The sequence below is a fragment of the Balaenoptera physalus genome (genome assembly GCF_965194825.1).
Source record: "Balaenoptera physalus genome assembly, chromosome: 15".
NCBI lineage: Eukaryota > Metazoa > Chordata > Mammalia > Artiodactyla > Balaenopteridae > Balaenoptera > Balaenoptera physalus.
The window spans coordinates 91644342-91665349 of NC_138894.1; the positions used below are offsets into that span (position 1 = coordinate 91644342).

At 55.8% G+C, this 21008-nt stretch overlaps 1 protein-coding gene across 6 annotated transcripts in view; it reads right to left on the reverse strand.

The window, feature by feature from the left end:
• Window positions 1-21008, reverse strand: part of ASAP2 (ArfGAP with SH3 domain, ankyrin repeat and PH domain 2) — a 159538-nt gene that overhangs the window by 8673 nt on the left and 129857 nt on the right. For 5 of the 6 annotated variants that reach the window (XM_082425823.1, XM_082425821.1, XM_082425822.1 and 2 more), the window contains exons 16-22: window positions 18475-18569; window positions 13116-13305; window positions 9319-9404; window positions 7305-7420; window positions 6229-6296; window positions 4844-4957; window positions 2385-2637 (exon numbers count right to left, since the gene is read on the reverse strand). In XM_082425823.1, coding sequence (XP_082281949.1) covers window positions 2385-2637; window positions 4844-4957; window positions 6229-6296; window positions 7305-7420; window positions 9319-9404; window positions 13116-13305; window positions 18475-18569 — 922 coding nt within the window. The remainder of the gene's footprint in view (window positions 1-2384; window positions 2638-4843; window positions 4958-6228; window positions 6297-7304; window positions 7421-9318; window positions 9405-13115; window positions 13306-18474; window positions 18570-21008) is intronic. The other variant, XM_082425824.1, reaches the window with a different exon arrangement.

The following is a 21008-nucleotide window of genomic DNA, read 5'->3' on the forward strand; positions in this document are numbered from 1 at the left end:
ATGCACACGCACGCACGCACACGCACGAGCACAGAACAAAAACAGAAACAGAACACTGCATTATTGATCCTCTCCCCTATAAAATGGTACACATGACCCTTCTAGAAGAGCACTAAGGCCACAAACAGGACGTTGATTTAAAAAAAATTCTTGTTTCTGGTATCTGGAAGACAGATACCAACACACACTGAACCAACGATGCTCCGGGGAGAATTCCCGGTTGGTCTTCTCAATCTTACCTACTTTATTTCTCATATTTAAACACGTTTGAAGAGGGAAATGGTGACCACAGCGACCCTCCTGAGCACTGCGCTCGGGGACAGGACGTCTGCTTGTCTCTACCCATCTCGGTCCTCCCTGTGGGGTCACCACCTCGCACAGGGGGCACCCGTCCTGAGACAGAGCACGTGGAGAGGAGGGTGCAAATCAAAGACATCTGGTGAAGGGCAAACTTATTTCTGGCCGAAAGTCGGCTCAGGTGACACACCAGGGAGATGGCACCGCCCTGGTCGCACCCTTCCTCCGCCCACAGAGCTCCTCCTCACAGAGCTGCACCTGCTCGGGGCACAGGCACGGCCGTGCCTGAGGCTGGGCCTGGAGATGAAAGCAGGCCGCACCGCACAGGGCCCAGCCGGGGCCAGCGGGCGCCTTCGCACATCTGCCGCGGACAATGTCCTCCTCGATGCCGGGCCTGAGACATCAGCCCCGTCCTACTTGTTGGGTGGTGACTCCTCGTGGATCGAGGGTGGAACAGACGGAGTACAAAGTTACCCTTTGGGGGACTGGCAGGGATGAAGGGCGATCTCCGTCACCAAAGGAAGAGATGGAGCTAACGATGGGAGTGGCAGAAAGAAATGGGGGAAAAAACCCCCAAACTTTCTCATCCTAAGATTTTAAGAAAGCAAGAAATAGAGGTGAACAGCTTTCTATTCTTCTTATATGACCCAACAGAGCAAAATAAAATCTTTCCTAACATGACACACACAGTCAGTAAAAGTCACTAATGGGGTGGAGATGAACACAGGCACCGGGATCTGGGGGGGAGGCAACGAGACGCACCCACAAGGCCCCAGCCACCGCAGCAGCCCCCGCCCGCCCGGGCCCCTCGCAGCTGGGGGACGTGACCTCCTTCCTTGCTGAGGGACCTCCTGGTCAGGCCTGGGTGCCCTGGAGGAACGGGCTCTGCGGGAGGTGAGCGGGCGGGTTTCAGGGGTCTGCCCGTGCAGCGTGGGTCTGCTCCTAAGGCATGTGGCTCGGTGACCCAGACAAGAGGCTCATCAGCCTTCTCTGCCTCCCTGAGCGCTGGGGGCAGAGCCGTGGGGGAGGGTCTGCAATACACTCAGGACAGCGGGCGGTCGGCGGTGGGCACAGCCACACCACACCGTGAGCACAGACCCCACAGGACGGCAGACGTGGGCACCCCTCCCTCCCAGGGCTCGCAGCACCACCGTCACGCGCCTACACGCCCCTGCCGGAGAGCAGCTCCCGCACAAGTGCAATTTGGGACTTACTTTTGGGACCACCATTGGCCTACAGCAGCCGTGGGCCCAGACGTCACGCCCCATGGAGGCTCCTGCCCCCGCCCCCTGGGAAGCCCTCTGGAGGCCCCAGCCCACAGCTGGCCTGGCTACTTGCGGGACCTGCCTTCAGGGAGCATCATGGCCAGCGGGCCTTCAGTGCTGGGAAAATTACTAAACCTGGTGGGGCTTAAGTTTCCATTTTTATAAAAACAAAAAACAGCATCTGTTGAGTCAAACTCACTGTGCTGTGACAGAGCGACTGAGGTTAGCACAGGAAGCTTTGGCACTTAAGGCGCTGGTAGGACCCTCGGGGACTGTTTTGTATTTTCACAGTTAGGCTGAGCACCGTTTCCCAAATTAGCATCTCTTTATCCTTCATTTCATGGGGATCACAGAGATAGGAAATAATCGGATGCCACAAGCTGGCCGAGTACAGGTACGAGAAAGACAAAAAGGGAAAGAATGAAGGCAAAGGGAGGGGTAGTGAGGGGCGGACCGCAAAGAGAAAAGGACCGGGAAGAAGGTCTGCAGGGAAACATCCAGGGACCAGCAGCAGGTGCTGACCCCTCCACCTCAGGCCTACCCTGGTGGCGCCCCTGCATCCCTCGAGTCACACGTGCCACACCCCTGCCCAGAACGAGAATGAAGTCAAGACACTCTACTACCATCCCAAGAATGACGGAGTTCTTTTAGGAAGCAAACAACATAAGTACAAAACAAAGGACCCCAAATGAAAAAACATGTCCCGAAGCTGGCCCGCACATTAGCTAGCCGGTGGTGGGGGGGGGAAGCAACTACAGCTTCCCCAAAGCAAAATCCCAACGACACCGCTCGTGTGTCCAGGAGCTACCAACAGCTCAGTACCTTTGGCAACGTTCCGCGGGGGCAGTGGGGGAGCACTGGCGGTGCTGGGGGCCGCAGGCTGGGTGGGCGGTGGGCTGCCGCTCAGGATGGCCCCGTACGTCTCGTTCTGCAAGATGCTGGGCACGAAGCCCCTCTGCTTGTCCTTGGCCAGGCTGGCGGCGTCTCTGGCCAGAGATGCGGCGTTGGGCTGCAGCTGGCCGGAGCCCAGCTGGTAGAAGCTGACGGGCCGGTCTTCTCGCCGACTGGGGCTGGGCTGCGGGGGTAGTGGGCAGAGGTGTGTGAGATACAGACGCGCTGACCTCCTGGTCGCAGCGACTGACGTAGTGGGTACAGCCGCAGGTACACCAGTCTAATACCTGGGCACGGTGCACTTTTACTGTTACATGACAGCCACAAAACCTAAAACTCACTCTCGTCAGGTCCCTTAACAGAAACACACCCATGAAAAAAAGCCATGATTTACAAAAACTTACAATTCTTCATTCTGGGAAGAATTTAAAATATAAGCTATTTCATCTTTACCATCCAGAGTTATCTCAGCCTAGCTCTGTATTTCACTGCATGTCCCCTCCATAAACATCATTCTCTGACGGCAGAACAGTGCAGCTGCCCTAGGCACGCACAGCCACAGCTGATCCCCAACAGCTACACGGCTGATTCGGGGGAGGTCAACGTCTTCTTCCCGTAGGAACTGGAACTCTTAAGAGTCCTCTAACTCAGGGGTCAGCAAATCACGGCCCATGGGGCCACCACCTGTTTTTATAAAGTTTTATTAGAAAGCAGCCATGCCCGTCATTTGCATATTGTCTATGGCTGCTGTCAAGCCACCCTGGCAGAGCTGAGGAGTTGCAACAAAGCCTAAAACATTTATTATCTGGCCCTTTACGAGTCTGCTGACCCCTGCTCCACCTGAAAGTCATGTGCATGGAACCACGGACTTGAGTAAATTAGATGGAACTCATATTTCAAAGTCAGCTTTGTTATAATAGCTGTGATCTTGAGCAAATTAACCTTCCTGATCCTACTTCTCATCTGATAAGTGGGTCTAACTTTATTTTTTTATTTTTATTTTTTGGTCTCGCCACGTGGCATGCGGGATCTCAGTTCCCCGACTACGGATTGAACCTGGGCCCTTGGCAGTGAGTGCAGAGTCCTAACCACTGGACCGCCAGGGAATTCCCTAGTGGGTCTAACTTTAACTGCCAGCACAGTGCCCGGAGCTTAGCAGGTATCAGTATCGGCAGTCACCCTCTCCTCCCCTCACGGGGCCACCCGCCCGGTCAAGGCTCTGGCCAACCAACGGCTCACGCCCAGCTCCAGTACGAGGAGCTCAATGGCCAGTGGCTCTTCATGCACAGTTTAAATTCCAACAAAGCCCATGGCTGTGTGAACCTCCACACCCGCCGCTCTCTGCTGAAGGGGTGGGGACGAGTGTCAGTGCCGCTGCCGGGCTTTCACTGGGTCCACGGCACCTGCCGAGTCACTGCCTGCACGACCCCGGGAATGTGACATGTGCCTGACCAAGAGGCACTCGCTCCAGGGCAGGTGTTTCAAACCTTCTCCCCTTTTAAAGGCAAATCTAAGTGTGAAATAGCCAGCTCCCCTCACTTTGATACCGTTTTACAGCTAACTCAGAAATTTCTTATTCCAAGAAACCGTAAGTACGGATATTAACTGCTCCATAAACCGGGATAGTCCAATAGGTTTTGGAAATACCATATATAAATAATCAGACATCAATACACATCAGGACATTAAAATCCTACAGTAAAAATTAAAACATTACCCCGCTTTCCCACTAATTTCACAGCAGCTAGGCATATGGGCTTTGGAGTCAGTCTTCCTGGGTCTGACTCTGAGCCTCGTGTGAAGGTGGCAACCTTCCAGGGGTGCCCTCAAGTACTCAAGACAGAGCATCATGAGGAGAGGCTGGACCAGGAGGCAAGAGCCCCAGGTTGGTCTCCGAATACTGGCTTCACTGTGGCCAAGACATCCCCTCTCTTGAGGCTTGAATGACCCCATCTAATAAAGGAATTAGTTGGACCCAATGATCTCTAAGGGTCAGTGATTTCAGTGAAGTTTTTAAAGATCAACTAGGTGAATACGATCACTGCTCCTGAGGGAACCTGGCTCTTTAACACATTAACCACAGTGAGAGAGCTCCCTCTAAAATCTCCTAGAATCCAAGGCTCTCCGTATCTTTCCTTCATATCAGAAGGTGAGAAGCTGCCTCTGATTACATAATTATCGTTCGTTTACACTCACGTCTGTAGGAGCTGGGAGACAGGAGGCAGTTATGGGAAAGGTAAAACCACAAACCTACTGAGATCACTGGAAGCAAAAAGTAAATTGTATTTCCTTTTCTACAAACAGCTCTCTACCCTAATTATAGGCCAGGACCCACACCGCTCTGAAGGACGCTGTTCATAACACTTAGCGTTTCACAGGCTGGCACAGACCTGCAGCTTCTCATCCACGTCGTCATCGCTCTCATCCAGGTCTTCATGGAGCAGTCGCCATTCATACTCGACATGAACGTGAGAATTAAACCTCCCAGATAAGGCCTGGGTCAGCTGAGAACAACAAAGCACTGTCGGTGACGCTGCTCGTATACTCGGCCTTGTAAAGCGGGTGTCCACCAAGATGGCCAAGAGGTAGCGGGCAGGGAGCCTGCACCCCAGTGTGAGGCTGGCTTATCCAGTTTGCTGCGTCTCAGGTCAAGCCCCCACTCCTTAATCCCAGATAACCTTGAAGCTCAAACCCAACAACTCCCATTTAGTGCTTTGTAAGCTGCAAAGTTGCAGCACGCAGCCAAGGGGTGTTTGAGATCTAAAGGGTGACCGTCAGCCTGCAGGTACCCACAACTGCACATGGGAGCATCTCAATCTGAGGAGAAGAAATGTGTCCACTAACTGTTTTTTTTTTTTTTAAAAAAACGTCTTTATTGGAGTATAATTGCTTTACAATGGTGTGTTAGTTTCTGCTTCATAACAAAGTGAATCCCACTAACTGTTAACTCCGCTTTTCCTGACCAGCACGAGAGAATGAAGCCCTGCAGAAAATGACGTGAATGACCAGCTTCTCAATTCTCTCCAGGAAGGTAGATAGCTGGTTCCATTCTAGGTGCACAGGGGAGAAGTTAATCCATTAGATAAATGGGTGCCTTAGCACATTACGGTCTGACTTTTCTCCAAAGCCAGACAGTAGCCATGTGGTCTTGGGCGAGTTACTTAACCCTTCCGTACCTGTCTCCTCATCTGTAAAATGGGGTAACAGTAGGTACCTATTAATTAATGCTTTACGGTAATTATCAAGATTAAACGAGTTACTGGACATGAAGTGCTGAGGATAACACCTGTTAGCAGTCCTGCAGCTCTGCAGCACCGACTGTTAATGTGCCATGGACTGAGCACTTACTCTGTGCCCACTGCTCTGCAGAGTTCAACAATGATTCCCCCAAAACCTGCGAACTGGTATGCCTGACCCCCGCTTCACACACAAGGCAACAGCGGAGAGAGCTGGCACGACCTTCCCAAGTCGCAGCGATGGAGCCCCCTGTAAACCCGGCCTGTCTGACTCAGAGGGGCCTCGGCGCCACTCACCCCAGACAAAGCCAGGGCCGCCGTCAACATGTCCCACCAGCACAGACTGGCTCGTGTTCCGAGTGTCACCAGGAGGGGGATGGTCACCTCCTCTCTAAGGGGCCCCAGGACACTTTCTCCGAGCCGTCCCCTCTAGGCCACTGGGATCTGCTCAGGACCCTCCCGCAGGCTCCGCGAGAGCCCTCCCCAGGGAGCAGCGCCCCCAACCCCACCTTGTCCAGGCCGGGGGGCGGGGCACTCACCAGTTCCTCACAGCGCTCGTGCCTGAGGCGCTTGGCGATGTCCAGCGGCGTCTCTCCTGACTCGTTAGCTAAGAGGCGGGGGGGAAGGAACAGACGTGTTACGGCAAAAGCAAGCAGAGGTCTGACACGGAGAGGCAATTAAAAAGAGACCCAGTGAAGCAGCACCAAACGGAACCGAGCACAACTAATGAAATCCAGCTAGTTTGCCCCAGTTGGTGCTGAACTGTCCTGAAATCGTACAGAACTGCAGCAGTGTGCAGTCGGTAAGGTTTTATAAGACGAGGTTTGAGCTAATCTAATGAAGATAAAACCACTGAAGTAGCCAACTAATGTAAATAATATATCCAAGGTATAAGTCGTTGAATAAAGCAGTTCATGGTAATTCTCCAACCAAAAGCACTGCTAATCTAGTTCCAGGCATCTGACTGTAGAAGACTTTACACCTCCTTTTAAGCAGTCTGAAGATTTGGAATTGTGTATTTTCTTCTAAATGAACCTCAGTCAATGAGATTTGATGATTAATTAAAAAAGAAAAAAAGCCAACTTGGCTCGCAAGCAGGCACGTGCCTTCTTCCTGCTCTTGGCTCTCTGTTTAACAGTTCTTCAAAAGCTCCACCTCAGGACACCGTCACAGCCGGACACCCTCGGCCTAGACTGTGCCTGGCCGGCTACAGGTCAGGGTCCCACAGGGGAGGGAGCGGTGAAGGCCAAGCAGACGCGGGTCCCTCGTGGAGGAGGCCTGGTGCCAGTGAACGGAGGGGCAGTGAACAGTGACGCTCACCAGTAAACATGCCCCCCCAGAGCCAGTGAGGGGCCTGGCATGATCCCAGGTGGGGGTCATGAACAGGAGGGCGAGACGCCCAAACCTGGTCAGGTCACCTGGGTACCGGCGACAGCTGCAGGGCCATCCTCTGCCTCTCAGAAAATGCCTGCACTTGGCGGCAAGCCTACAAGACAGCAGAGGGAAACTGCTGATGAGCACGGGGCCACAGCAGCCTTGCAGGGCGGGACCGACTCCCCAGCTCTGCCCAGAGCCCTGCGCCAGGAACTGCGTGGGGCGGTGGGGGGAGGCTCACCGATGCCGATGGAGGCCTTGCCCCGCAGCAGCAGCTTGAGGCACTCGGCGCTGTCGGTCAGGCAGCAGTAGTGCAGGGCCGTGCTGCCCTTGCCCGTCTGTTTGTCCAGGTTCCCACTGGCAGGGACGGGAACAGAGAAAGGGAACAGTGAGTCGCAGGCCAGAGGACTGGGGCTGCCCGGCAGGGACTTCAGCTCTGCCAGGGGGGCTTGAAAGCGGCCATAGACAACATGCGAACGATGGGCATGGCTGCCTTCCTTCCCCGGGAGAGGCAGCCAGAACTCAGGTTCACGGAGGGCAGGCTTTCTCTCAATCCTCCTCCAGGGTGGGGGGCCCACAGCACCAGCCCTGCCTGTGGGCAGGAGGAGGCCTTGGCTTTAGGCCATCGGGGAATAAACAACAGTGGCAGAGCCGCCAGACAGGGAGCAAGGCACCTGTGCCCACCTGAGCGGGGGCACGGGCAGGTGAACCTGGCATCCCTCCCGCTTCACTGGCAGTGCCCGTCTGGGCCTTAGGAAGCCTGCGTGACTTGCCCAGTCTGTCCCACACAGAAGGACGGGGTGAGCTTTTCTCATCTTACTAACAACACTCTTGCCAGGAAGGGGAAACGCCGCTCTTCCAAAGTTCGGAGTCCCCAGGCTCCTCTGAGCTGCCCTGGAAACAGGCTACGGGGGAACCGTGAGGAGACCACAGAGATTCTTCCAACACAAAACAAAACCAGGAGATCCCAGGACAAGCCACTCAGCCCACTGGTGGAGGTGGCCCTGGGCCTGTTCTGAGCTGGACAGCAGGCTCTGCCCCGGACAGACATGTGGGAACAGAAGCGTGACCACCAGGAGGTGATGCCCGCAGCTCCCATCAGGGGGAAACCAGCTACACTTACTCCTTCCTCCCACCCTCACTTTCTTTTTTAAAGCAGCTATGTTTTCAGTGTAAAAAAGGAGCTGCGCTTCTGATCTCTCCTCTACTCCTGCTGTCCTCCTCCCATTCTGGAAGAAAAGAAGCCAGGATTCCCCTTCTCCTGCCCCTGAGAATGTGCACTGAGGGGGATGGCACCGCTCAGCTGCTCACGGAGCTGGCCCCTGCCACGCTGCTGGCACTGGGACAGCATTCAGGCTCCATCAGAGGACAGGGCGGTCCGAGCAGCTTCCCCCAGGCATTCAGAGAACTCCCGGCTCCTGGGGAAGGAGCTGCCTCCCAAGCTCCTCTACCTCTGGCCATTTCTTCTTCTGAAGACAGCCGGGAATGGCAGAAGACACAAAATGCAAAATCTCTCCTTGCTTCTGCACTTTGGAATCTCCTATTCCATCTGATGCCAATTCCTGTGGCTTTTAACCAGCACCGCCCCCTCCAGCACCCACCCACCCAAGCCAGGATCAGGCCGTCAGGATGTTCCTTGACGGGGCTTCACCACTGGCCTTTGGCTGCCAGGCAGGCCCCGCACCAAGCGAGGCAGAACGTACCAAATGGGACTACTGGGGCCAGGGAAACCGTCCGTGCATGTTCTCTCTAAAGTCAACTTCTAATTAAAAATAACACCTTTTCCAACCACGCAAAACGCCCACAACCCCGTGTTGCGGTTTACAACCTCAGCTCGGCCAGCGGCTGGAGGAGGATCTCTGCTTCCTGCTTCCCTCTCCCCCTGCTCAGGGTGCCCCGCCTGGACCTCGTGGGACCTGCACCTCACGGGACAAGCAAAGGGGTGGTCGTGGGGGCCACAGACAGAGGCTGCTTTGCCGGGGCTCGGAATTCAGCAGGCCTATCGACGGGGCGTCTCCCTGAGTCCCAGACACTAGAGGCGGGACCTCGCAGACCCCAGGAGGGGGGCTTTATTAGGATTGCATCGGAACACCCCACACCTGGCAGCACTGCCCCTGGCCCATGGTTCCTATTCAGACCCGGGGAAATTCCAGCATCTTGGCCACACAACTGAAGCAATGGGGCAACCCCTGGCTCCATTCTCAGAAACACCAAGGAACGAAATCAAACACCTTCCCTGATTTTAGAACACCTACCTGTTCTGAACTAAAAAGTCTACAATGTGAAGAGAAGTCCGGTCCACGGATCTGACGGCAAGGTGGAGGGCAGTTTCATCCGGCTCCTGAGGACCAAGCAGAAACATTCCAGAATTCCAAGGGGAACATTCAATTCTGTGTCCCACACGAGAAAAACTGTGTATTTCTCTTCCAAAAGCCTCTAAATCTTTCCTTTGAAAAACGTTACCTCTAAGATACCAAGGGCCCCTTTAATCTCCATGGCAAACTCTGCCCCTGGGAACCTGCAATTTAGAGACTGGTCCTATTCCTCCTTACTCCACAGGAAATAATGAGGAATTCAGGGGTTTCATGGCAAAGTCCTCTCGATCTTTCTGCCCTCATCCCTGCATCTCAACATGAGGTGTTGCCTGTAAGAGGGAGGTCTCCGTTCAGACTCCAGGAGGGTTCCCCGGGCTCTTATAGCTGCTCCCTGGGTAAATATAAATGTATACCTTAAATGCCGGGTTAAATTTTTTCATTCTATACTTACAGATAACGCCATCAATGCTAATACCCGGACCGCCTTCAGTTCCTACTAAATGGCACATGACCACCCCTGCCCCTTCTGAAGTAAGTTCTGGCCGGTGGGAGAGAAGAATCGCGAATGAAGGCTGTTTCAGGTAGGTGGGTGGGAGGGAGCTGGAGGCCAAGGGAAGATCCAGGTAGCGGGGAAGGTGGGGCAGAGGGAGACAACACATCCCCGGCCCCGCCAGCTCAGCTGGCCCGGGCCACCCCCTCCTCCTTGGCTGCAGCGCAGCTATGAGCTGAGCACACGCGGCCCTGGGCACCCAGGCTGCAGTTCCCCATCTTACTCTCGAACACTGAACATTACGGCTCCGTACAACGTGCTCAGCTGCTAAGGGTGGCCCAGTCCCGTGCGCCTTTATTCTGAGGGTAAGGAGGGCCCAGGGGGCTGTGAGTGTGTGTCCACGAGGGTAAGGAGGGCCCAGGGGGCTGTGAGTGTGTGTCCACGAGGGTAAGGAGGGCCCAGGGGGCTGTGAGTGTGCGTCCACGACGGTAAGGAGGGTCAAGGGGGCTGTGAGTGTGCGTCCACGAGGGTAAGGAGGGTCAAGGGGGCTGTGAGTGTGCGTCCACGAGGGTACGGAGGGCCCATGGGGCTGTGAGTGTGCGTCCACGAGGGTAAGGAGGGCCCAGGGGGCTGTGAGTGTGCGTCCAAGAGGGTAAGGAGGGCCCAGGGGGCTGTGTGTGTCCACGAGGGTAAGGAGGGTCACGGGGGCTGTGAGTGTGTGTCCACGAGGGTAAGGAGGGCCCAGGGAGCTGTGAGTGTGTGTCCACGAGGGTAAGGAGGGTCAAGGGGGCTGTGAGTGTGTGCCCACGAGGGTAAGGAGGGTCAAGGGGGCTGTGAGTGTGCGTCCATGAGGGTAAGGAGGGCCCAGGGGGCTGAGAGTGTGTGTCCACGAGGGTATGGAGGGCCCAGGGGGCTGTGAGTGTGTGTCCACGAGGGTAAGGAGGGCCCAGGGGGATATGAGTGTGTGTCCACGAGGGTAAGGAGGGTCAAGGGGGCTGTGAGTGTGTGTCCACGAGGGTAAGGAGGGCCCAGGGGGCTGTGAGTGTGTGTCCACGAGGGTAAGGAGGGCCCAGGGGGCTGTGAGTGTGTGTCCACGAAGGTAAGGAGGGTCAAGGGGGCTGTGTGTGTCCACGAGGGTAAGGAGGGCCCAGGGGGCTGTGTGTGTGTGTCCACGAGGGTAAGGAGGGTCAAGGGGGCTGTGAGTGTGCGTCCACGAGGGTAAGGAGGGCCCAGGGGGCTGTGTGTGTCCACGAGGGTAAGGAGGGCCCAGGGGGCTGTGTGTGTGTGTGTCCACGAGGGTAAGGAGGGCCCAGGGGGCTGTGAGTGTGTGTCCACGAGGGTAAGGAGGGCCCAGGGGGCTGTGAGTGTGTGTCCACGAGGGTAAGGAGGGCCCAGGGGGCTGTGTGTGTCCACGAGGGTAAGGAGGGCCCAGGGGGCTGTGTGTGTCCACGAGGGTAAGGAGGGCCCAGGGGGCTGAGTGTGCGTCCACGAGGGTAAGGAGGGTCAAGGGGGCTGTGAGTATGTGTCCACGAGGGTAAGGAGGGCCCAGGGGGCTGTGTGTGTCCACAAGGGTTAGGAGGGTCAAGGGGGCTGTGAGTGTGCGTCCACGAGGGTAAGGAGGGCCCAGGGGGCTGTGAGTGTGCGTCCACGAGGGTAAGGAGGGCCCAGGGGGCTGTGAGTGTGCGTCCAGGAGGGTAAGGAGGGTCAAGGGGGCTGTGTGTGTCCACGAGGGTAAGGAGGGCCCAGGGGGCTGTGTGTGTGTGTCCACGAGGGTAAGGAGGGCCCAGGGGGCTGTGAGTGTGTGTCCACGAGGGTAAGGAGCGTCAAGGGGGCTGTGAGTGTGTGTCCACGAGGGTAAGGAGGGCCCAGGGGGCTGTGTGTGTGTGTCCACGAGGGTAAGGAGGGCCCAGGGGGCTGTGAGTGTGTGTCCACGAGGGTAAGGAGGGTCAAGGGAGCTGTGAGTGTGCGTCCACGAGGGTAAGGAGCGTCAAGGGGGCTGTGAGTGTGTGTCCACGAGGGTAAGGAGGGCCCAGGGGGCTGTGAGTGTGCGTCCACGAGGGTAAGGAGGGCCCAGGGGGCGGTGTGTGTCCACGAGGGTAAGGAGGGTCAAGGGGGCTGTGAGTGTGTGTGTCCACGAGGGTAAGGAGGGTCAAGGGGGCTGTGAGTGTGCGTCCACGAGGGTAAGGAGGGTCAAGGGGGCTGTGAGTGTGCGTCCACGAGGGTAAGGAGGGCCCAGGGGGCTGTGAGTGTGTGTCCACGAGGGTAAGGGGGGCCCAGGGGGCTGTGAGTGTGTGTCCACGAGGGTAAGGAGGGTCAAGGGGGCTGTGAGTGTGCGTCCACGAGGGTAAGGAGGGTCAAGAGGGCTGTGAGTGTGTGTCCACGAGGGTAAGGAGGGTCAAGGGGGCTGTGTGTGTCCACGAGGGTAAGGAGGGCCCAGGGGGCTGTGTGTGTCCACGAGGGTAAGGAGGGCCCAGGGGGCTGTGAGTGTGCGTCCACGAGGGTAAGGAGGGTCCAGGGGGCTGTGAGTGTGCGTCCACGAGGGTAAGGAGGGTCAAGGGGGCTGTGAGTGTGCGTCCACGAGGGTAAGGAGGGCCCAGGGGGCTGTGAGTGTGCGTCCACGAGGGTAAGGAGGGCCCAGGGGGCTGTGAGTGTGTGTCCACGAGGGTAAGGAGGGCCCAGGGGGCTGTGAGTGTGCGTCCACGAGGGTAAGGAGGGCCCAGAGGGCTGTGAGTGTGCGTCCACGAGGGTAAGGAGGGTCAAGGGGGCTGTGAGTGTGCGTCCAAGAGCACACCCGTGGAAGAGAATTAGGACTCACGGGCCGTAACACTGGTGGTTTCCTGCAGCCGGATCCCGACGGTGAGACCCCACCCTCTTGGCCCAGTTCCCCCAGGGAAGAGGGCAAGGGGAGCAGGCTGGACAGCGGTGCACCAGGCCTGGTCCAAGCTCTCCTTCCCAGTGTGGCCTCGGGAGCTGCAGCCGAGGCTTGGCTGAGGCGCTAGTGCGGCTCTCGGAAGACAGAAGGAGGCGCTTAGGCCTCTGAGAAGGTGCTCCTTCCCCCAGGGGTGGACCGTCTTTCCAGAGCTGCCATTACAGTTTCGGTTTAAGAATCAACCACTGATTTCCTACCCCAGGACTCACTGCCTCTTCTTTCAGAGTCACACGACTTTGTCAGCATTTCTGATGACACTGCCTTGCCACTCCCCGCCTTCTCACCCTTTCTTTTCTGTTTTTACAGGTCTTTTCTTACATGTCCATTGGCCAGTGGGATTTTTTCTGTAAGATCCACACCATCAGCGTATGCTTGGAGTAATCCAAAAATGTCTCTTGTTTTGACGGCCTCACAAAGGCTGTGAAGTTTTGCCGCATTATCCGCGTGTCTTTTCCTTGCGTACTTCCTCTCAATGTACTTGGCAGTAATGTAGTCCTTTCTTGCATTCCTGAAATCAAACATAATTGCCTCGTAAATGATTAAGGGCCTCTATTCAAACAGATCCAACATCCATTCATCTATAACTACTTAAAAAAAAAATCCCGTCCCCCCCTCCCCGTAACAAGCAGCACGGGCAGAAAGACACGAAGCAGGAAGCGGGCGCTGTGTGGCTCTCCCTCGGCACCTGCGTTCACTCAGCCTCCAGGCGCTTTCAAGAGGCCGGAAACCCTCCAGCTGCCAAGACAAGTGGCATCAAGGCCCGGGTCTAAGGGCTAAGCGGCCGGGTCGCGGGGCTGGCAGCCCTCATGGGAAGCCTGTCTTCCTGTTTGCGGGCACTGTGCCTGGCAGACAGGCTCACCCCACACCTGACGAACCAAACGGACTGTCCATCTTCGTGGTCTATTTCCTGGCCTTCACGCGGCCTTGTGTGTGCAGACCCCGCCTCTCAAAGGAGCTCGGAGTGGCAGCAACTCCAGGGAAGCCAAAGAAGCCCGGGCTCAAATCCTGCCCCACCACAGACTGACGTGCGACCCTGGGCAAGTATGTGACCTCAAGTCTTCTTATCTGTCAAATGCACACGGCCTGTGAGAAGTGCATGAGCTGACACGTTTGCTGCACTCACGGCAGGTTCTTAGGGCCTCGGAAAGTACCGATGAACTTGAAAGACAGAGAGCAAGGAAAACAGCAGCTCCTGGTCCAGAGGACTCAGCATTTTGCTCCAAGGACTTTAACAAACAGCAGCAGCAACAATAAAAAATGTAGACACGATTTTTGAGGGACAGTAAACACTAATTACTTCAAGTGACAATCAAGTCAGAAGTGCCAAGAAACGACCCAGTGTCCATCAGCTGATGAACAGGTAAACACAATGTGGTGTCCATACAATGCAATACGATTCAGCCACAAAAGGAAGGAAGCACTGACACAGCCCATGATGTGGATGAAGCCTGAAAACGTTAAGTTACATGAAAGAAGCCAAACACTAAAGACCACACACTGTGTGATCCCATTGACTGAAATGCCCAGAACAGGCAAATCTGTAGACAGGTAAGCAGTTGCCCAGGGCTGGGAGGAGTGAGAGGACAGAGTCGGGGATGGCTAACAGGTATGGGGGTTCGTCCTGGGGTGACAAAAATGTTCGAAAATTGCTCGTGGTGATGGATGCACAGCTGTGAATATACTGAAAGCCAGTAAATTGTACATTAAATGGGTGAATTGTATGGTATGTGAGTTACATTTCAACAAAGCTCTTAAAAAAAAAGAATGTCAGGGAAAACCAAATTCCAAATACAAAAACCTAACTTTAGCCAATAGAGCTACCAGGGATATAGGAAGAATGACATGACAGGACTGAGCCTCCTGCTTCTTTTGTCCCCTTTCTGGAAAGTGCGAGGTACACTGGAATTTCACAAGGCCAGGCAGGGGAGGCTGAACTAGAAGAAAGGGCCTGGGTCCCCCCCCACCCCCAAGGCTGGTGGTCAGCTCTGAGAGCGCACAGTCACTCGGGCCTGGCTCTCGGTCACAGGGCCGGATCTCAGCCCGGCTCCCCCGCCGCCCCCTGCCCCCACCCCCCGGTGACTTTGGGCTGGCTACTCAACCTCCGTATCATGAGCACAGCTGCTTGCAGGGCTTTGCAGGATTAGATGAGATGGCACACTGAGGCCTTTAGCCCAGGGTTTCTGATGTAACTACTGTGGCAGCACAGAATGAAGAGGGGCTGGTGGTGGCCCGGGCAGGTGGGACCCACCAGCTCTTCTCAGCTGGGGCACCGCTCACTCCCACCCTGCCACCAGGGCTGCACCCACCACACCTGCTTCTACTACCGTCAGGGGCCCAGCCCCCCCCCGTCAACCCACCAGGCTTTGGGAGCGGGCAGGTCAACTCCAGGCTCCCAGGGTGGCAAACACCACTCCAACTGCCTCACCCGGTAAACCCACCGCCTGGGTGTTTATAAATGCAGCCTCATGTGAGCCGTGCTGGTGGACTTCACGCATCACCCCACACGTGGACAGCTGCTGCGGGCTTCCAGGTCGCACCGAGGTGTGCTGTCCATCTGACCCTCACGACAGTGCTGTGAATGTGAGCCCGCCCCCTCCAGCAGCCGGACAGCTCTGGGGGCTGCCCTGCTTTGCTGGGCTGCGCTCTCCTTCCAGGGGCTCCCAGCCGGTGTGACGCTCAGGCTGCTGCTTGGTTCCCGTCTGGGGCTGACAACTGACAACCTGTCTGATGAAACTCTATGGGTCCCTTCTGATGGGCAGCGGGGCTGGACGTGTGTCATGGTTTAGGCGGCTCCAGTAATCACTGTGGGACAGTCAGAAAGGGGCTAGAGATAAACTGGACGCTTTACTTTTTAAGTGTATTATCCACTTGTCCAGGGCTCTTGGTCCTGTCCCCTGAAGGTCGTCCCTCCACAAGCTCAGGTACAGGTCTGTTCTGGGTGACACCACACCCCATGGTTTCATGGAGGGAGTTCACTCTGCCGGAGCGATTCCCCCACCCCCTCTTTTTTTGGGAAAGGCTAAGGCTTTTGGAGAAAAGGCAATGAACTTAATATAAGAATGCATTTGGCATTCGTGTTCAGAGAGAGGGGCTTCTTATACTCCCAAAGGACAGGGCGTGCATGAGGGCCCTAAATCACAGGAGAGAAACAGTTCTGGCCTCTGGAAGCAGACGCAAACCTGGCTGCTCCCCCCTGCCCGCCTACGTATATCTCTCAACACCCCCCAAATCCACCTGAGGATTCACAGGCCACAAGACGGTCTTTGGCTTCCCTTTCAACAAATTTATCTGCAGATGGTGTGTTGCTCTGAGATAAAGCCAGATTTACTTTAATCTGGAAGTAAAATATTAGCTTATTTAAGTAGCCACAGAGCTAGGACTTCACCTCTGACTCGTTGACTCATTATATATGTATTTCCCACCACAAGCAACATATTGTGGTGGGAAATACAAAAACGAGTAAGATGCAATTTATTAGAAAAATATGTGTAAATACCTCAGTACAATGTAAAGTGGGATGAACTGCTTTAAAAAACAGAACTAAATGCTACAGGAGCACAGGAGCCCAGGAGCCCAGTGACTGATTTCAGCTGAGGAGATATCAAAGTAGGTGGCATTTTGCCATCACATTGGTCAATTGCTCTCATTTTGGAAAAACAAGAGGGGGAGGAGCAAACGTCCTTTTCATTTGTGCCAAGGCTGGGGGGCGGGGAGGGGCCTCAATGCAGATGGAAAGTTTATATCCAAGAGTTGCAAGCAGACGGTATTCATTTTTTTAGAATCATCTTGCCCCACAGTAAACAAATTATTTGCTTTTATAAAGTGCCCCTGGTACTTGGAAGAAATTAGTTACCATATACTTTGTCCAAAGTTGATCAGTATTACAGCATTTCGGGAAACCAGTCCCTTCACCGCGAGAGCAGGTGTCTGTTAGACAGTAAGTAAAGTGCCGCAGTGGGCCATGATGTTTTCTGTCCTGAACAGATCTTCTCGTATCCCAGGAAGAGTCAGCTCTCCTTGGGGTGACTCTCCAACTGCTACCTGCCCCGAGAGGACGCTAACTTTTCAGGGCGCGTGGAATCAGTGCCCGGCACGTGTGCTGCCCCACTGCCCACGCCCACGGTGAGCAAGCAGGGCTGCCGACACCAACCCAGTACAAGAGGCGTGACCACCTCACCCCCTTCGCACGTCCCAGCGACTCTGCGAGGTGGGGACGGCTGTACCTCTGTTTCTCTTAGAGGAAAAGGGCTCGGAGAGGTTGGCGAACCTGCCCAGGTCCCGCGATCGGGAAGGCTGCAGCTTGCTGTGTTCCGTGCTGCCTCTCCAGGTCTGGGTAAGGATACAGATTTGGAACTCGGATCCTCATCAAGGGAGGACGATCACTTAATGAGCCCTGTGGCTGGAATCTAACATCGCACCTCGTCCAGTCTCAAGGAAACGCTTCATCACTGACATGTGCTCCAGGGCCCGAACGTGAACTGACTCTCACCCAGCACCAACACACGCTCACCTCAGACGCAGACACCTGGGAGGCTGTGGAACGCACACGGTACCTGCCGCTCCCTGTAGTTTGTCTAAGCTCCCTCACCGTATTAAGTCGCCTCACCCAAGCGCAGAGGAACACAGATCCCGGGACCTCGGCTTCCAGAGACCGGCCCCCCACAAAATGTTTCTGCAAAGGGCCGGGAACCACACGTGTCTGCCACGCTCTCCCAGCCGCTGCTCTTCCCCGTCCTCGCCCGAGCCCAGGGGGAGCCCTGCCGGCACTTCTATCTCAGGCTGTTCCCAGGGAAAGGCTGTCCTGGTGAATGAATTTTCTCCTCTCCCTCATCACCTATTTCTCACTTTGCCTCCCCTGCCCAAACCCTCTGACCCAGGCTCGCCACTCAAATGCTGTTGACTGGCCTGCTCCCTCCCGCCCCGTCTGCCTCACCTGCATGGCACTACAGCGGGCAAACCATTCTGCCCTCCTGCAGCAGACAGGCCCCGAGCAGGGCTGCAATCTAACGGGGCAGGCCGGGCACTGCCCTGACCAGCTCACTGGTCTCCCGTCCGCCTCCCTCTCAAGGACCAGCGTGATCTGGGTGATTTATGATTTATTTGATTAGACTGGCAGAAGTACCCTCATGGTCAGCTCTGCCTCAGCGGGCCAGCGGGACGCGTGATGAGGCACGAAAGCTTCTTGATCAGGTTTTGTGCCCACAGTAAAACAGAAACAAAGAAAAGCTTTTTGAAGGAAGCAACACCCTCGACATTTGCACTGGGAAAGAGAACGAGACATAATCATGTATCCAGGACAACCGACCCTCCCCGCGGCTCAGAATTCACACTGAGAGAAGGCAGGTGGGAGAGCGACTGACTCCCCTGCCCTGAGGCAGAAGCGAGGTGGTGCCCACACACCACCAGCAGAGGGCACCACTCAGGACTCCCCCCAAGCCCCTGCCCCCTGGCAAATCCGCTTTCCTCTGGCTCCTAAGAAAAGCTGCCAGACCAAATTTCTACTTGGACATCCAAAAAGGTTAAAGTGACTTTATAAACAACATAGGCTGATTTCTTCCCTAAAGAAGCAAAAATCGATGCACCCAAGCTTGTTTATTCCCCTGCCTCGGGCGGGGGGGTGCCCGGGGACAAGGCCAACCTTTGCCCAGAAAGCGAGAGCAGCCAGCCTCATACTTACATGTCACTGCTCGGGTTGGGTTTGATCGAGTCCTCAGCTGGAAGGCAACACTCCATAACCTCATTGAAGCCTGCATTCCCAATATTCTTGGCAAGCTGCAAAAACAAAAGTCTATTTCAGGGTACTCAATTATTAATACCTTCCACTGCTACACACGACTCACACAGCTGATGATTTATTTCATGGTCACTAAGAAACAGAGCAATAAAGTGGTTTGCCTTTAATGAAGCTGGACAAAACCCGAACCCCAAAGGTACCCATAAAACTAGAGATAAGAAACAGCACGTTTCTTACAGAGGAGTGTTCTCATAAAACGTCCCCTAGATAGAATGCCTCCACGGACAGGGAGAAGCAGTAACTCGGCCCAGCTCCAGTTTCTATCCTTTCCCCCCACCCCCCAAAAAAGAACCTGTGCGCCAGCTGAAACAGATCTGACAGCCTTTACTTACACCAGCAAGGGGGTGGCTCATACAGCAGGGAGGGCGCTGGGCCAGGAAGCCAAGATTCGGGTTCAAATTGTGGTCCTATTTCCTGGCTTTGTGACCACAGGCAAGGCAGGTTACCCGAGCTTCAAGTTTTTAATAATAAAATGGAGATACCTACCTACCTACCTTGCCAGGTTGTAATAATGATAAAATGGGATAATTTCTGTAACAGCATTCAATAAACTAGAGCACTAAAAGTGTATCTGTTCCAGTGTAAGGTCCTTACTTGCCGATCAACCTTCTGACTTGTCAGAAATGAGCAGGTTTTCACCAGTGCTCACTGATACAGGCACTGTGCTGGATGCAGCAGGTACGAGATAAACGCCAGGCCGCCCTGGCACGCTCCTGAACGGATGTGCGGATCTGGAGTGACCAGGATCCTTAAGAGCACGGATTTCATCCCACCCCCAACACCCAGCTCAGCACCTGACCGAGATCGGACTCTTCAATATCTAACGAAACAAAGAAACCGAAAGGAAGCACCGGGCCCAGTGCTTTGGAGAGAACAGACATTTTCATTTCCACGTTGAAAACGATGCCGTGGGAGCAGCCACACTTCTGGTGCTTCACCCTCGGTGAGTCGTGTGGACACAGGCCGAGGGGGACTCTCTGCGAGGAAAGGCTGAGCCCCAGTGGCCTCTTCTTGCTCCAGGGGGGCCGGCTGGAGCAACAGCCAAAGGGACCTGGCTCAGGTAGGGCCGAACTTCCTGGTGGCAGGTAAGAGGGGATCTTGAGGGAGGCCGAAGGACAAGGGAAACACGCAGTCAGCCTGATAATCGGGTGGGGAGCCTTCCTAATTCTTCCCTGTCCTTGACAAGTGAACAGAGCTTCTGGATGCCCCGAGCCCCGGGCTCTCAGCAGCCCTGCCTTGGGTCCTCGGTCCTCAGCCCTGGCCCCGGGGCCCCAAGGAGATGTCAGATGGCAAAGCCCCAGGCTGCCTCACTGCACTTTCCTGGAGACGGGGCTGCCCGTCAGGGTGGTGCAGAGCAGGGTGCCCGGCGTACCATGGAGCCAATGCCCCGACGATTTCGGGGGCGCCTGGTGCCAGATCCAGGCTGAACCTCGGCGTCGGGGCCCCGGTTTAGAGCCAGGCCCACGCTAAGGCCCCACCGTTCAGTACAACGTGGACACCATCCCACACCCAAACCGAGTTATCTGCAGGGCAGTGACAGGACAAGCCACAGCACCCGCCCCTGGGAGCCTCCCGGTCTGCAAGCAGATGGCAGGGGGCGCGAGGAGGAGGATTCCCCGGAATCCGAAAGCTGCTCCCCTTCTGCTTGGGCTTGGCTGGCTTACTAGGGGACAGCTGGTCCGGGGAGCCACCACGGCCGAGCGTCACACTCGTCCAACGCGGAGAAATATGCCGCCTCACAGCTTCACCAGGCTCCAGCGAATAGTTCAGCCTGCAGAGAACCCTCTGGAACTATCAACAAAAGCAAAGCACTTGCAGATGGAGGCTGCAGGGTCATGTCAAGAAAATGTGCGGTCCAGCAGGCCGCGCGGGCAGGAGCCTAGGCAGCAGGAGGGCTGGTTAAACAGCCCGGACACACACGCCCTCCACTCCCAGAGCCCCATCCCCAGCTTGTGGGGCCGCACCGAGGCTGACGGGGGGCCCTGGGGTGTTCAGGTGCCGCGTCCTCAGGGAAGCGAGCCCCAGGACACACACGGAGCCCTCGGGAAGCCTGGGCTCCGGGCATGGCACACGGGCCTGCTCCAAGGGGCTTGGTCTAACGAGACAGAGGTGAACGAAAAAGAAAAAGAAGGGCCCCGTGATGCGGGCTGGACTGAGTGCTATGGAGACGGCAAGGGGCCGGCAGCAGAGCAGGGACCTGGTCTAGACACCCGCTATCCCACACCCCGAATCTGCACGAAACCCTGTGTGCGTCTCCCTCACTGCACAAGGCGCCCTGAGGATGGGGACCAGGAGTCACACATTCCTGGAGACCTGCAGCACCAACCCTTGAGGGGCCCCCTGAGCCAGAAAGAGGCCATAGGTTTTCTCTAGAAATTGCTTCCAGAGTTTGGGGTGAGGATGGGGAACCTCCTGCG